At 34.2% G+C, this 13,411-nt stretch overlaps 3 protein-coding genes across 4 annotated transcripts in view; 2 read left to right on the top strand and 1 right to left on the bottom strand.

The window, feature by feature from the left end:
- Positions 1-1,113: 1,113 nt before the first annotated feature.
- Positions 1,114-9,968, top strand: LOC124456391 (bifunctional heparan sulfate N-deacetylase/N-sulfotransferase-like). Of its 2 annotated transcripts, XM_047006853.1 has the most exons (12): positions 1,114-1,325; positions 2,480-3,106; positions 4,588-5,438; positions 5,637-5,879; positions 6,057-6,242; positions 6,369-6,497; positions 6,780-6,962; positions 7,290-7,510; positions 7,953-8,124; positions 8,491-8,661; positions 9,051-9,160; positions 9,618-9,968. In XM_047006853.1, the coding sequence occupies exons 2-12, from the start codon at positions 2,950-2,952 to the stop codon at positions 9,820-9,822; spliced, it is 2,628 nt and encodes an 875-aa protein (XP_046862809.1). In that variant the 5' UTR covers positions 1,114-1,325; positions 2,480-2,949; the 3' UTR covers positions 9,823-9,968. The 2 variants fall into 2 exon arrangements, with proteins under 2 accessions (XP_046862809.1, XP_046862814.1); XM_047006858.1 differs by lacking the exon at positions 1,114-1,325 and having other exon boundaries at positions 2,443-3,106.
- Positions 9,969-10,435: 467 nt separating this feature from the next.
- On the bottom strand, positions 10,436-11,469 carry LOC124456403 (signal recognition particle 9 kDa protein-like). Its single transcript, XM_047006863.1, has 3 exons — positions 11,269-11,469; positions 11,055-11,123; positions 10,436-10,616 (listed from the first exon to the last, which is right to left on the bottom strand). The coding sequence occupies exons 1-3, from the start codon at positions 11,338-11,340 to the stop codon at positions 10,527-10,529; spliced, it is 231 nt and encodes a 76-aa protein (XP_046862819.1). The 5' UTR covers positions 11,341-11,469; the 3' UTR covers positions 10,436-10,526.
- A 1,285-nt stretch (positions 11,470-12,754) lies between these two features.
- The window catches only part of LOC124448266 (laminin-like protein epi-1), a 33,681-nt gene continuing 33,024 nt past the window's right edge, over positions 12,755-13,411 (top strand). The window contains exon 1 of the mRNA XM_046999275.1: positions 12,755-13,269. Coding sequence (XP_046855231.1) covers positions 12,883-13,269 — 387 coding nt within the window. The 5' untranslated portion in view covers positions 12,755-12,882. The remainder of the gene's footprint in view (positions 13,270-13,411) is intronic.

The following is a 13,411-nucleotide window of genomic DNA, read 5'->3' as shown; positions in this document are numbered from 1 at the left end:
TTGTTCTTTTCAATATATTTAATTTCTGTTTTTATTCATTCCTTATGCTGTCATTTATAGCTATATCTGTAGGCCTACTAATTGGACAGTGAATGAACGACTAAGTCAGACAGAAGCACCAAGAAACAAGCGTTCTTATTGAAGATTCCAACTTGCGACTTAAGTTATGCATAATGTTTATCAGTATGGCACCTTTTCAAATTCAACCGTTAAAAATTTCCGTAAAACTAAGTTTTCACAAATGTTAAATATTTTGACAAAACGCACGAGTGAAAGCCAGCTATTAATGAAGGTCTTAATGAAGCAATATAGAAATTTTGAATTGAATGAAGTCTAGCGGATATCAAAATTTATTTTTATGCAAGTCATGACGTTACTTTGGTCATTTCATTTTTCATTGTTAATGAAAGGTGACTGGTCAACTCGTACGTACTTAATAATTTTTTCATATTATTTATATATGGCTGCTATTCGTTTTCGTTTTTCGTCTACTTAATGAAATTTTTGTTAACACTCTGCCGTCTTTCATTTTTTGTTCTCTACCAAAGTTTGCGTTTCTTTCGTTCCAATACAAAATATTTGCTGTGTCAATAGGGTAATCAGCCCATTTTTTTGTAAATTTAAATGTTTATCCGAACGACGTACGATCTGACTGCGTTGCATGTTTAAGTAGATCATCGGGATCATTGAAAACAACAAAAATATGAAACATCTTAAAACTACAATCTATCATATCCATTCATATCTTGGAAATTCTACTCCCAAACTAAACTATCGCAAAGAAGGTGTTGTCAGAAGAAACTTTAGTTTCTGAGCTTGAGGCAAGTCATGTTTGCATGGTTTCTGCAGATTTGATATCAGCGATTTGAATTGAGCGTAAGAACAACCTCAACTCGTAGCTATGTCACAAAAATCTCTGACCAAGCTGTTAGCTGGGAAGTGGGGATGATTTCAGTAAATGCGTTGGAGGTTTGGTGCTGAATCAAGTGAGACGTATAATCTGCAGTGACAAAACAAAACTTGCAAAAACAAGAAGGACTAATAGTCCAGGACTATAATAACACAAAACGAAATGCCCTTCGTAACATCAAGTTGGTAAAGTCATCTTGCTTATTATTAACATGTTTATTGGTATGTTTTCAGTATTGCACCGACCATTCTACAAAGTCTTGGTACAAACTTTTGGGGAGCGTTCGTAGGAGGATGGTTAGTCATAGTTTATATGTCAACTTCACTCTAAATTCTTTGTTACTCTTCTGAAGAGTGGCGATTTTTAAGAGAAGAAGCTAGAAAAATGTTAAGACCAATTAGGTCGAAAGATGACGGTGGGTAAAACGTGCTTTTTAATCATGTTCACAGAGAAAAAAAATTATATCAAGAGTAATAACGGACGATTTCTAGAGCAATTTGGAAAAAAAAAATAAAGCGTAATGATGTTAAGCTCAAGAACACATAAAAATTCAATATGACATGATTTCTAAGTACAATGGCAATTTGATACTAGAAAAGTGAGATGCCGAGTCATGTGCATGCATGATGCGGAGTCATGTGTATGCGGAGTCATCTGCATGCGGAGTCATGTGCATGCATGAAGCGGAGTCATGCGCATGCATGATGCGGAGTCATGTGCATGCATGATGCGGAGTCATGTGCATGCATGATGCGGAGTCATGTGCATGCATGCATGCGGAGTCATGTGCATGCATGAAGCGGAGTCATGCGCATGCATGATGCGGAGTCACGTGCATGCATGCAGATGCGGAGTCATGTGCATGTATGATGCGGAGCATGTGCATGCATGTGTTTTCAATTTGCGCAAGAATTTACGCTGTTATTTACAATAAATAAACAATCAAATTTATGATAAATCAAATTAATGAAATTATGAAGGTTGTTGAAATGTATTTGTTGGGTAACACGTTTCATATTGGTTCCATAGATTACAGTGTCAGTAAGCAAAGTAAATGTGATTTAAAGCTTTTAATACGAACAATGTCTTCTCATATACTGCGGCAATTTTAAGCAAAAAAATTATAACTATTTTATTGATGAATATTAATCATAAACAGGAGGGTAGCCTTGGGCCTCCTTTTTTATGACAATTTCTATATCACAACAATACAGCCAAATGTTTTTTCTCTGATGCTATCATAATAACAGATAACACAGAAAGGCTTTTCATTTAATGAATATTTCGTCTAAGTAACTTGTGCCCCTTTTCATAGGTCCTACCAACGCCCATGACGAATTCATGGCGTTCGATAGCTCTTTCACTTAAAGGCAATGTTTACAAAGAAGAGGTTAGCGTCTTAGAGAACTGCTTTACTACTCTACCCCTTCAATTTCACTGTTTTGACAACAGTTGTTATAAGACAAAGACAAAAAATTGTCAATCAATATAACGAAACATCAAAAAACAGTTGGCTAACATTAATATTTCGTAATACTACGGAATACTCAAGTCAAGCATTTATTTCAGGCGTCAATAAATGACTATTAGCGGATGTCATATATCCTTCTATTTAAACTTTGTACAACGAACCGCTGATCAATTTGTAGTTTCCTTTTGTGAAGAGTTTCTTTAGCCGCATCCTTCTTTGCGTTTCTTGTTTGTCTGATGACAAAGAAAGCGCCCTAGTGCGAACCAATCAAAGTATTTATCATTTATTGCATTGAAAATATGCTGTGCCAATTGACAAGTTATATGATACCGCGACAAGTGAATGATGGACGAGAATTTAAGATTTGGTCAAGTTAACGTGAAATTGATGGATTTTCTCGTTAAAGTATCTCGACTGGAGTTGCCAAGGTGGCCCATCTATGGGAAAAGTCTTGATTTTTTGTCATTTTAAATGCAAAGATGTGATCATGGGGAAAATTTGCGTGCATTGATTTTTGTACTATTGACGATCAACAAGCAACTTAATGTGAAGTCGACATTACGACTTTATGAGTATTGGGATTCAACACATGTTTGCTTTGCCGCGTTCTTTTACGAGGATCCGTCGTTTGCTAAAACAACCTCGTTGTTATGGCTTCATGATTGTCGTATGGACTGCTGTATTTGTCGTTCTTAGTATACTCTCGTACAGTTCGACGTTCATAGGTATGCAACAAGTGCGTCATTTATCTACAGAGGTCTATTGAACATAAGTATGTCACTTCTAATGGGAATGAACCCTACTCCAGACAGACACACACATTTTAGTTGTCGGAAGACGTTTTATTCATTCGGCGACATCACACTGTCTTGTTTTTAAAGCATCAATCGTGAGGTTTCTGTAAGTTTTGTGTGATGTGTATGTCTGAAATACCATTGAGCTTGCAGAAGTATTATTGAGTTGATTGAGCGGTACAACGTTTTGCTCGTTTCGGAAACATTATAGTGATGCGTTTAGTCATGGCTTTGTTTGGCTTAACTAATTACTTTAATAATACAAGCCCTTATAATCGAAAAGTGTACGGGAAAAGCCGCTTTAATTTTGATTGCAGTTATCCTTAATAAGACACGCTTTACTGCCTATTATTATTATTAACTTATTCGCTTGCATCACGTTGAAAACCAGAATAATTTTGTGCGCAATGGAAAGTGTCGTGCTTTGTTGTACGAGTTTACTACATGACGTTGGAACATGGACGTTGCACCATATGGGCAGCCATTGTGTGATGTCTTGAATGTTTTTACAAGACAGTTTGAATCAAATGTTGAACAAAGTAGACATCAGTTCTACTTTTGATAACGATTGCAGTGATTATTTCTGGCTTTCAATGGGGGTTTACTCTATATATGGTTGTGCTGGGGTTATTCAAACAATCGTAAACAATGCCTAACTACTCTTTAACCCAAGTGCATACTTGACCTATAAATCGTGTGGCAATGATTTTGCAAGAGAAGCTGCATGGCAAACTGCCTTGTATCCTGCATTGTTCATTTTTATCGTAAAAATCATAAAGCGGTACACTCTAAGAGAGTGTGGACATTAAAGACATGCCAATCCAGTCAGTCCCATATGACAGAGTGCATGACTAGAATAGAAAATATTTTTATTTACTTATGAGTTTCCCAATATACGGGATATCATTGCAAACGAATTATAAAGAAGGTTTGAAGCGCATAATACTTGCTGTTACTTATAATTTTTGAGAGAAGTGTGAACCAGACTTAAGCCATATTTTTATGACGTTTGTACGATGCAAATGCAACACAAGCTGGTATCGAGTATTATCATGCATTTCACAAATCAATGAAAAATTAATTACATGTACATTTCATTGCTTTCAAAATATGTTGTTTTCGCAGCACGTCTGTGAGCAAACAAACACTTTCACAGCTGGACTAAATGATTTTTTTACATAAACTTGTAATGACATTTAATTACATTTATCGCATGCTATTTAGCTACACAGCACGCGAACCTAAAATTTTACAACTATTCTGTGCCGAAGTTCCGATTTTTAACTTATTCTGTGTTAAAATTCATTTTTCAACTATTCTTCGATTTCAATTTTGTGCAAACATACAATGTAAAATCATATTGAGAACCAATTCTTTAAAGTGACTTTTTGTTTCTTTTGTTTAACACGAAGGAGGTAGAAACAAACAGCATTCGGTTGGCAGTGAAGACAATCAAAAGTATTTGTCTAGAGGTAACAAGCATGGACCTTTGGAAGATCAGAACGATGCTCACAACAGAGTAACTCTTATAATTCATCATTATACCAAACCATACACGTCCAAGACGTTGAACTACATAACGAGGTACCTCGAAAGTTTCCGAATACGTTATGTAATCACACGAACGGACGATCGTCTCCTTGTGAACTTGAAATTTGAAATGAAGAAAGATGTAGTAGATGCAAAATATTCGCTCATCATATTTTACGAGTTTCGAACTTATTTAACGCTAAGCCGACTCGCTCGGGAAGTCATCTATAAATACTGTGTGAAGTTTAATGTGGGACAGATGTTTTTCGCAGGAAACAACTTAGGAAAGATATCAGAGTTTCACTTGGAAATCAAGCGCTTAGCAAAGACTAAACCTCATACACTGCGGGTGAATTCCACGTCAAAGCTTTTATGGATGACAAAAGCAGGTGTAGAGGTCGTTGTACCACAGAGAACCCGACTTACGTACTTAGCCAATGATTTATCAGATATGGAATACGAGCCGGTAGCATGGTTTATTTCAAAGACCAGCAGTGGCGAGGAAGAGAGAAAATTTACAGTTCTTTTGGATCATGGTAGTAAATCTGGAGTGAGAAGAATTTTTAGCACTCTAAATTTTGGTCTGTTCCTTCATGAGTTACTATTTTTTGACTCCTTAAAGTTTTTATCTCAGCTTCCTGTTAGATATACATTAAAGCGATATATACAAGTTGATATTGATGATATTTTTATTGGAAAATCAGGACTTCGATTAAAAAAAGACGATGTTAAGGTATTTTAACGTTTTTTTGATCAGATTTGTTGTTCCATTTTTTGATTTTATTCTTTTGTTTCTACGTATTTCCTCATGGAGTCCTGGGTTCAAGCTCTTCGCTTGAGATATGACGCTTAGTTTCTTCCGTCGATAATAAAAAATTATCTAAAAATTCCTTCACTATCCAAAAATGTATCGTTGTTGTTTTTGTTTCAGGAACTGCTGAAAACACAAAAGATTTTACAACGAAAAATTCCAGGTTTCAAATTTCAAATTGGTTTCAGCGGCAAAGGTTATCTAAGAGGCTCAGACGAAGAAGACGAAGGTGATAAAGAGCTTGTTGCACATGCGTCTTTCTTCTCCTGGTTTTGTCATATGTGGGACCACGAGCAAGCGCACAAATATGATAACTTGTCCGTGTTGACAAAGCTGATGAAAAAAAATAAACAATTTGCCAAGGTATTTTAAGCTCTCTGTAAGCTGTTGTGAGCAGTCAGTACATGTTACATTTATCATGAATCAAGTTTCCCACGAAAGAAAACACCAACCTATTTTTGATGTTAAAATTTTGTTACATTTTATTTCATTGTGGAACAATGGAATTTTGGGACCTTTTACATCATTTTTGTTCTTTAGAGTCATAAAATTGCATTGGATAGCGGTTATTCAGTTAGTTCCCATCACTCTGGTGTATATCCAGTACAAGAATCGTTGTATCAGGCCTGGAAGAATGTGTACAACATTAGCGTGACATCAACAGAAGAATATCCTAATCTCAAACCGGCTTGGCGACGCAAAGGTTTCCAACATAAGGGTATTAAGGTATCATGATTGAATTATTTTGGTAGAATATGTGACTGTATGTAACTGACTTCTCTTCTTTGTTGTCGATAAAGAAAAATCTAAAGCTATTCAATGTATGAATGAAATTTGTATTGTCATACACAGGTTCTTCCAAGACAAACTTGTAATGTATACACATCCACAAATTTCTTTCGTGACATTCACGGTGGAAAGCCTGCACTGGATCGAATGATCGATGGTGGCGAGATTTTTGAAACTGTATTGAGGAATCCGGTATGTCGATCTAAAACGATAAAATCATGTATACACTCAGGAAAGGAAAATATTTTTTCACATTTTAATAGTAAAAGCAAGTCCTAGATTATGAAATGAAAGGTAACAAAAGTGGCCCCACACTTCCCCAAAGAAGGCTGGAGTTTGAAAAATATGGTCACACTCCAATAGCAGACCAAACTTTTTATTCTCTGTTGTACATGAATGGCATAGTTTTCAAAAGGTCTTATTATAGAGGGGTATAATCTTTTAACGATTCAAGATGTTGTATTAACATTCCAGATTTCAATCTTCATGACCCATATGACAAACTACGCAGGTGACAGACTTGCTCCGTATATTTTTAAAAAACTCACAAAATTCTTTCAACGTTGGACAAATTTAAGACTTCTCTCTCTGCCACCGAGGAAATTGGCCGAAATTTATTTTGAATCATTTCCAGAGGAGGTAACTCCATTGTGGCAGGTCAGTAAAAAAGTTTTAAGAAGTCTTACTCACTTGTGTCCTCTAAACAATTTGTGTGAAAATTTGCCGACTACCTTTGCTGCAATTTCCACACGCAAAATTGAACATAAATATATAAGAATACAAAAATTTTTAATTCATTTACTTTGACTATTGACAAACTGGTCAATCAAAATATCCAATCGTCAATTTCTCTAAAAACATCAAAGCACTACATTTTTTGTATATTTACATTATTGCATTTAAAGACAAAAATCACGAAGGTTTTAAGAAAGAAAAGACTTCCATGTCAAGTCAAAATAACGTGATCATCTCACGATATTTTAGAATCCATGTGACAATAATCGCCACTTGGCAATTTGGCCTGTTGACAAGAGTTGTTCCCGTCTACCGACACTTCTGGTGATTGGTCCACCGCATGGTGATCAGGAATTTTTAGCAAAGTTATTGCGCCTGCATCCGCGAATGAAAGGGCCTTTAGGGGGTAACGATGGATACGTGGAAACTAATTTTTTCAGCAGCGAAAACTATTTAAATGGACTTGATTGGTAGGTTTACAAATAACACTTAGCTTTGCCTTAAAATCACGAAAAACGTCACGACGATTATTGTACATCATCAAAACTACGTAGTTGGTGACTCCATAAATGTATGAGATGTTTTGCCCATCCTTTATACGGGAATAGTCTTTTAAGATTCATTAATTATTTAAAGTAACATATGTGAAACAGGGAAAGGTAAGTTGCATGGAAAAGGTTTTAAAAAAGATTTGCAAATAAATATTTTGTAGCTATATTGTGTATTTCAGTGCAATATTTAGATTTATTGATTATAGGTAAGATTATTAACATAAACTTGGTGTAGGGAAGGTTTAAGATGTCATTAAAAAATATGTTTTTGTAGGTGCATGGATTTATTTCCCAAACATACCGTAACATAAACTTGGTGTAGGGAAGGTTTAAGATGTCATTAGAAAATATGTTTTTGTAGGTACATGGATCTATTTCCCAAACATACGGAACTTTACGAAAAATTATACGAAGTGAGCAGCACGTATTTTGAAAGCAGAGTGGCAAGTGATCGAGCAAATGCATTGCTCAAGATTGCCAAAATTATCATTGTTCTACCTAATCCTGTACGAAGAGCATACAAACATTATATGGTAATCAATGTGCACTGTTTTTATCAACACAAAACAAGTCTGATTTATGAAAACTCGTGTATGAAAGATTTAACTCTCAAGATTTCGTCTTCTGCGAGTAATCTAAAAACAAATACTTCTACTAATCGTACTTAGGCCCCTTTCCCCCGAGTTAAACTTGGACATTGTCGACAATCATCATCGTATTAAGATGATTCAAGGCTTCTCTTTACTATATTTAGTGACGTGTCTTTTTCAAAATTTCTTATTTAGTTTTCAAACCAACCACGCCAACATATTTTAAATATTTCTCCATGTTCTATTTTTTGATCTATTCAAGATATTTAATCACGGTGTGAAGGTTTGTAGTTTTTGTTAACTTTTCAGCATTTGAAGACCACACGTGTAAACAGGTTAGCTCAACAGTACACGTTTGAGGATATTATAACGAAAAAGGTTGGATCGAAGGAAAGAAGAAACTTGAGAAAACAAATATTATGTTCGGGTCATTATGCAAAACATTTAACTAAATGGATGGCGTTGTACAATCCAAACCAGGTAAAGCAATACGCTGAAATAAATTAAAATGTTTTCAACAGTTTCCAATGTTACAATCGAACACATCCAGTCTCTGATTTGTGTTTTGAAATGTAATAATTCATATCTATGTCACCATTATATGCTACGTGTAATTGTAGCATTCCTTTTTATGTTTTTTCCTGTCCTTATTTCTAAACTTTTATTGGTCGGTCCCTATCATCTTTTCTTGTTTTATAATAAAGGAACTCTAAGGATGAAGTACTATTAAACTAACACTACGGTCATAGTGATTTCGAAAAGAAATAACTGTCTTTGTTGCAAGTTCCCACAGAATCAATAATCAAAAATAAATGCATGTACGTACGCCAATCTGAAGATTTTTTCGAACGTTATGTTTTTCAACGTAGGTGATGATAATAACGGATGACGAACTGATTAATCACACAAGAAGAGTGCTAAATAACATTCAGGACTTCATCAATATAGAGAAACCTATCGACTACGATCAATTACTGAGGTATGTTTACAGTATTTGTTGTCCTCTTTAGATTTTTAGGACAAGCTTCTAATTGTTCTATCAGGTTGTGAATTGAAACATCCTTACGTTGTTATTAATTAGAAAATAATCGTGATTAGTTTGTTTAACATATTATTTGTTAATTGATACTGTTAAGTCGGGAGTTACGCTTTTGACGAGCTTAACCGTCTGACAATTATGTACCTAAAATAAAACTTAATTTTGATCTGTTTTATAACTAAGGTTTCCTTTCCTTTGATGAAACAAACACTTCCCATTTGGTAAACCATTCGTTACTTAAATTATATTTCAATTGACGTTCTACAAATCATTGCAGTTTATTAATTTTGTGTGAGAATGCTAACTGCTATGATTATTTTTTAAAAGGAAATTTATACATGCCATATTGTCATTATCAACAGTGCTTTTCAGTAAATGAGGAATTAATTTCTTATAGATATGATAGCAGATTGCATATATATTGCCTTCAAAATGCTAACAGGAATGGTTGTTATGGAAATGTGTATGAAGATTGCAGTCAAATCAGTGAAAAAGCCAAGAAATATTTACAGGAATATTACTCAAAACATAATAAAAACCTTTTTCGGTTTAACCAGAAAGTACAATTCAGCATTCCAAATTGGTTAAAAGTTTATGGGTGACCAATATATTTATAATATAACTCAATATATAATTATATATAAATATACAAAGAATATATTATATTGCGTCAGATAAGATTTTTAACTAAAATAAATTTTTAAAATTATAGCAAAATATATCTCAACAAATATATATTTTTGCGGCAGATTCTAAGTGCTTTGTTTGGCATAAAGTTATGTTTATTTTAGTACTGTTTATTCTTAAAAGTACCATCTATGGCAGATTGAACAGTGGTTTAAGAAATCACGCAAACAACATTTGCCAATGTGAGAGTATGTAACTTTGAAAATGGTTTGAATTTGAGTGATCTTATTGGTTCATATATAAGTGATCTCATTGGTTCATACTAGCATTTTTATGACAACAATAGTTTTGATTTCGTTCATTTTGGAGTTTGTCTGTTGGATCTACTGGATTTTGTACAGGGATGTTTTCAATTAGATGAAAAACAAATTCCAGTTGTTACTATATTTTTCTCAACCAATGACTCATGCTACTACTATATGAAGACTCAAAATAGCAACTCAGCTTTAAAAAATATGGACTTCAACAAAATGTCAAGATATAAAGGTACTTTTTCTAGTGGAGCATTCTTGAACACTTAGATTCAAATTGCCTTCATCATGTGAATTTATTTAGAAAGCATCTCATATTGCAATAAATTATATTCAATTTTCAAATCCATCTCAACAAGTTAAGACATTTACTTGCAAGCCATGTGTCTCAATAGTATGTTATTTAACTTTTCTAGTCTTTTCAAGTCTTGCTGCTGTTCTGTTCTGTATTTTAAGCACTGAAAAAAATAAAGTAAACAACATTACTTGGTCTTGCTAGTGATTGATACAACATGTATTCAGTAACCCTTATGTTCAGTAGCGTGGTACTTTTTGTATATACTATAAGCCCTTCAGACAGTTGCATTCTGCCCATGGCCAAATGTACGTAAGCAGTATATTCTATTAAATACATTTTGAAAGTACAAAACATTACAAAATATGACCCAATGGAAAATTGAAAAAAGCAGTTGAGTCAAACCATGACAATAGTCAACATTCTCTCCCTGCACCAAATATGCCTATGGGGCCCAATCTTCCATCACTATGCCACTTGTTATGCCATAGATCTTTAGCATGAAATTGCAACATTTTTAATATGTTTTTTGCATTTTTATGAAATAATTAAATACGATTCTTTGGAACCATGTTCATGGCATCAACAATAATTTACGTACTATTTTGTCGTTTGTTCCTTTCATGACCAATTTTCCTTCACAATGTCGATATTTCACAACAAATCGAAACTAGGGAAATATATTATAATAAATCCATTAGCTAAAAACGCTGGATTTTTCAATGAAAAAAAAACATAAAAAAAGTGAACGCATTGCCAACACACGCGTTAAATAGTGCCAACAGAAATATCATCCATTGGTTATAAAGTACTACCTTGCTTGGCTCTTCAAGACACAATTGCTCGATTGCTTTTACGTATTCTTCCCATGAATCAATATACACCATATTAAGAAAAAAATAAACAAACCAGAACTTTTAACGGATTATAAAAAAAATGTAAAACATAAGCTTTGAAAAATTTAAAATGGTAGATGTTCCAATGATCTTTCACTTTATCCAACCGAGTTCAATAATGAATTGCTTTCTCATACGATTGGTCAGCGGACGATATTAATTGATTTTACTTCATTACATTTCAGCTATTGAATCAAAAGTCAAAGACCCCCAAAAATAAAAATGACGGATTGGAGTGTTCAACAATTCAAAATCAGAATAGCAAGCTTTTTGTTGAATGTGACAAAACTTTTCTATGCAATTCTTGTTGAGGTGTGGATATACCGTGCCATTGGTGAAAACAAGCAACGTTTGTGACTGCGAGCTTGTCCACTATTTTGCTAGAAACTTTTGAAAAAGCTGGATGATTTGGACAGTTGCATGACTGTATGTGCTTGAAATTTGCATTGAATATGCGAAGAAAGTGCAAAAAATAGGGGAATTTATTGATAGATTCACAAGATGCATTTCTTAAGTTGAACCAATATATTTGTTATTTACACGAAGTATGGTGACCAACTGACCATCCCAATTCCTTCAAATGATGGTTCATGGTGGTTGATTAAGTTTAGTGAACTATGCACTAATAATAAGTTTATCAAACTATGAGTTTTGTGGTGAGTATAAATCTCCCGTGTACAATCAGCAATTCCTAAAATTCTTTGTGAATGATGAAAATCTATTATTTATGAAAATATTTGAACTTATAAAAACAAGCAGTAAATTAATGGAGTGCTAGTTGGTGTCTAGAATTTAGAAAAGTCAACTGCAACTTTTGAAATTTTAAACCTTCATATTCGTTTTATCTGGCACATATTCCTTTATAGGGAAGTTATAATTATTCAACATGGTTATGAATTCACCCGTAAATTGTCAAAGAATTGACTGAAATGTGGCCATCACACAGCTGGTAAAAGGTCACCAAGCTGACCACCTATTGGTTAAGAAAAATGTCATCAGCATTGTTACAAAGCTTTGAGAGAAGCCTGCCTTCAAGGTTGAATAAAAAACCCAGCTGATCAATAGACTTACAAAAAAAAAATGCAAATTTAATGGCAAAGCCATTTTCCTTATGTTCATCATATCACTTAGCAACAATGCAAGATATTTGGTCATATTGATGAATTAATTTCTTTAATATAAGCCTTCAAGATGTTTGTTTCATGCATAGATATAGTAGGACTACTATATCTATGGTTTCATGCAACAGATGCAAATTTCCTATGGGAGTTGAAACAGTATCAAATTTCCAATCAAAAACCATTGGTTCATTTGGGAAGTCGTACAGTCAATGCACCAATCAGCATACGAGATTTCAGCTCAATGTCGCCCAACCTTTCCTCTACTTATATCCTGCAGAGTTTGACGATTGTAATTGAATCCTCACAAAAAAATTCCAAACGCATTCCGCAAGTAGTTCGTGTTAGGTAAGATACTGAAATATTTTTCCGTCAGACATACTTTTATATATTTGCGGTCTTTAGAACACCAGTAATGCGTTTCAACACGCAATTCATCATTCCGTTTTTCTTCTGCGTTGCGTTTGTGTATCTACGATCTGTAAAAGCGCAATTGTCACAAAGCACCATAAATATTGCGCAGGGAAAAGAAATAACGGCAAGCGCAACTTGTGGCTATGATTTACCTCCAGGTGAAAAGCAAGAACTGTTTTGTAAACTTTCCACAGTACCCGGAAAATTTGGACGAAACGGTCTTGAGTGTGATTATTGTAATCCGCGTTTGAGACATGGTGCCGCAAAGGACGTCAAAGATCATGACATACGCTACGCAATTGATTCAACTGAAAGATGGTGGCAGAGTCCACCGCTGTCTAGAGGGCTTGAATACAACCAAATCAATGTTACCATTAACTTGGGTCAGGTATGTTGAATATCATGTGAATTGTAAGATTTGGGTATAAAGCAAACGAGGACAAATCTTTATGGTGTTCAATGATGACGTTTGTGTCAAAGAATTTATATTAATGTTGTATCATCTTCAACATCTGTAGATTTATTTGTTC

This window comes from Xenia sp. Carnegie-2017, unplaced genomic scaffold, assembly GCF_021976095.1.
Source record: "Xenia sp. Carnegie-2017 unplaced genomic scaffold, XeniaSp_v1 HiC_scaffold_13, whole genome shotgun sequence".
In the NCBI taxonomy this organism is placed as follows: Eukaryota; Metazoa; Cnidaria; class Anthozoa; order Malacalcyonacea; family Xeniidae; genus Xenia; species Xenia sp. Carnegie-2017.
Note: the sequence above shows the minus strand (reverse complement) of the source record. Positions and strands in the feature narration are given on the sequence as shown.

Coding starts and splice junctions, on each gene's coding strand:
- LOC124456391 (XM_047006853.1), top strand. CDS start 2,950: ATGAGTATTGGGATTCAACACATGTTTGCTTTGCCGCGTTCTTTTACG. Junction 7,511..7,952: donor TATTTAAATGGACTTGATTG/GTAGGTTTACAA, acceptor ATGTTTTTGTAG/GTACATGGATCTATTTCCCA. Junction 8,125..8,490: donor GAGCATACAAACATTATATG/GTAATCAATGTG, acceptor TTAACTTTTCAG/CATTTGAAGACCACACGTGT.
- LOC124456403 (XM_047006863.1), bottom strand. CDS start 11,340: ATGGTGTATATTGATTCATGGGAAGAATACGTAAAAGCAATCGAGCAA. Junction 11,124..11,268: donor GTCTTGAAGAGCCAAGCAAG/GTAGTACTTTAT, acceptor ATATTTCCCTAG/TTTCGATTTGTTGTGAAATA. Junction 10,617..11,054: donor AAGGAACAAACGACAAAATA/GTACGTAAATTA, acceptor TATTTTTTTCAG/TGCTTAAAATACAGAACAGA.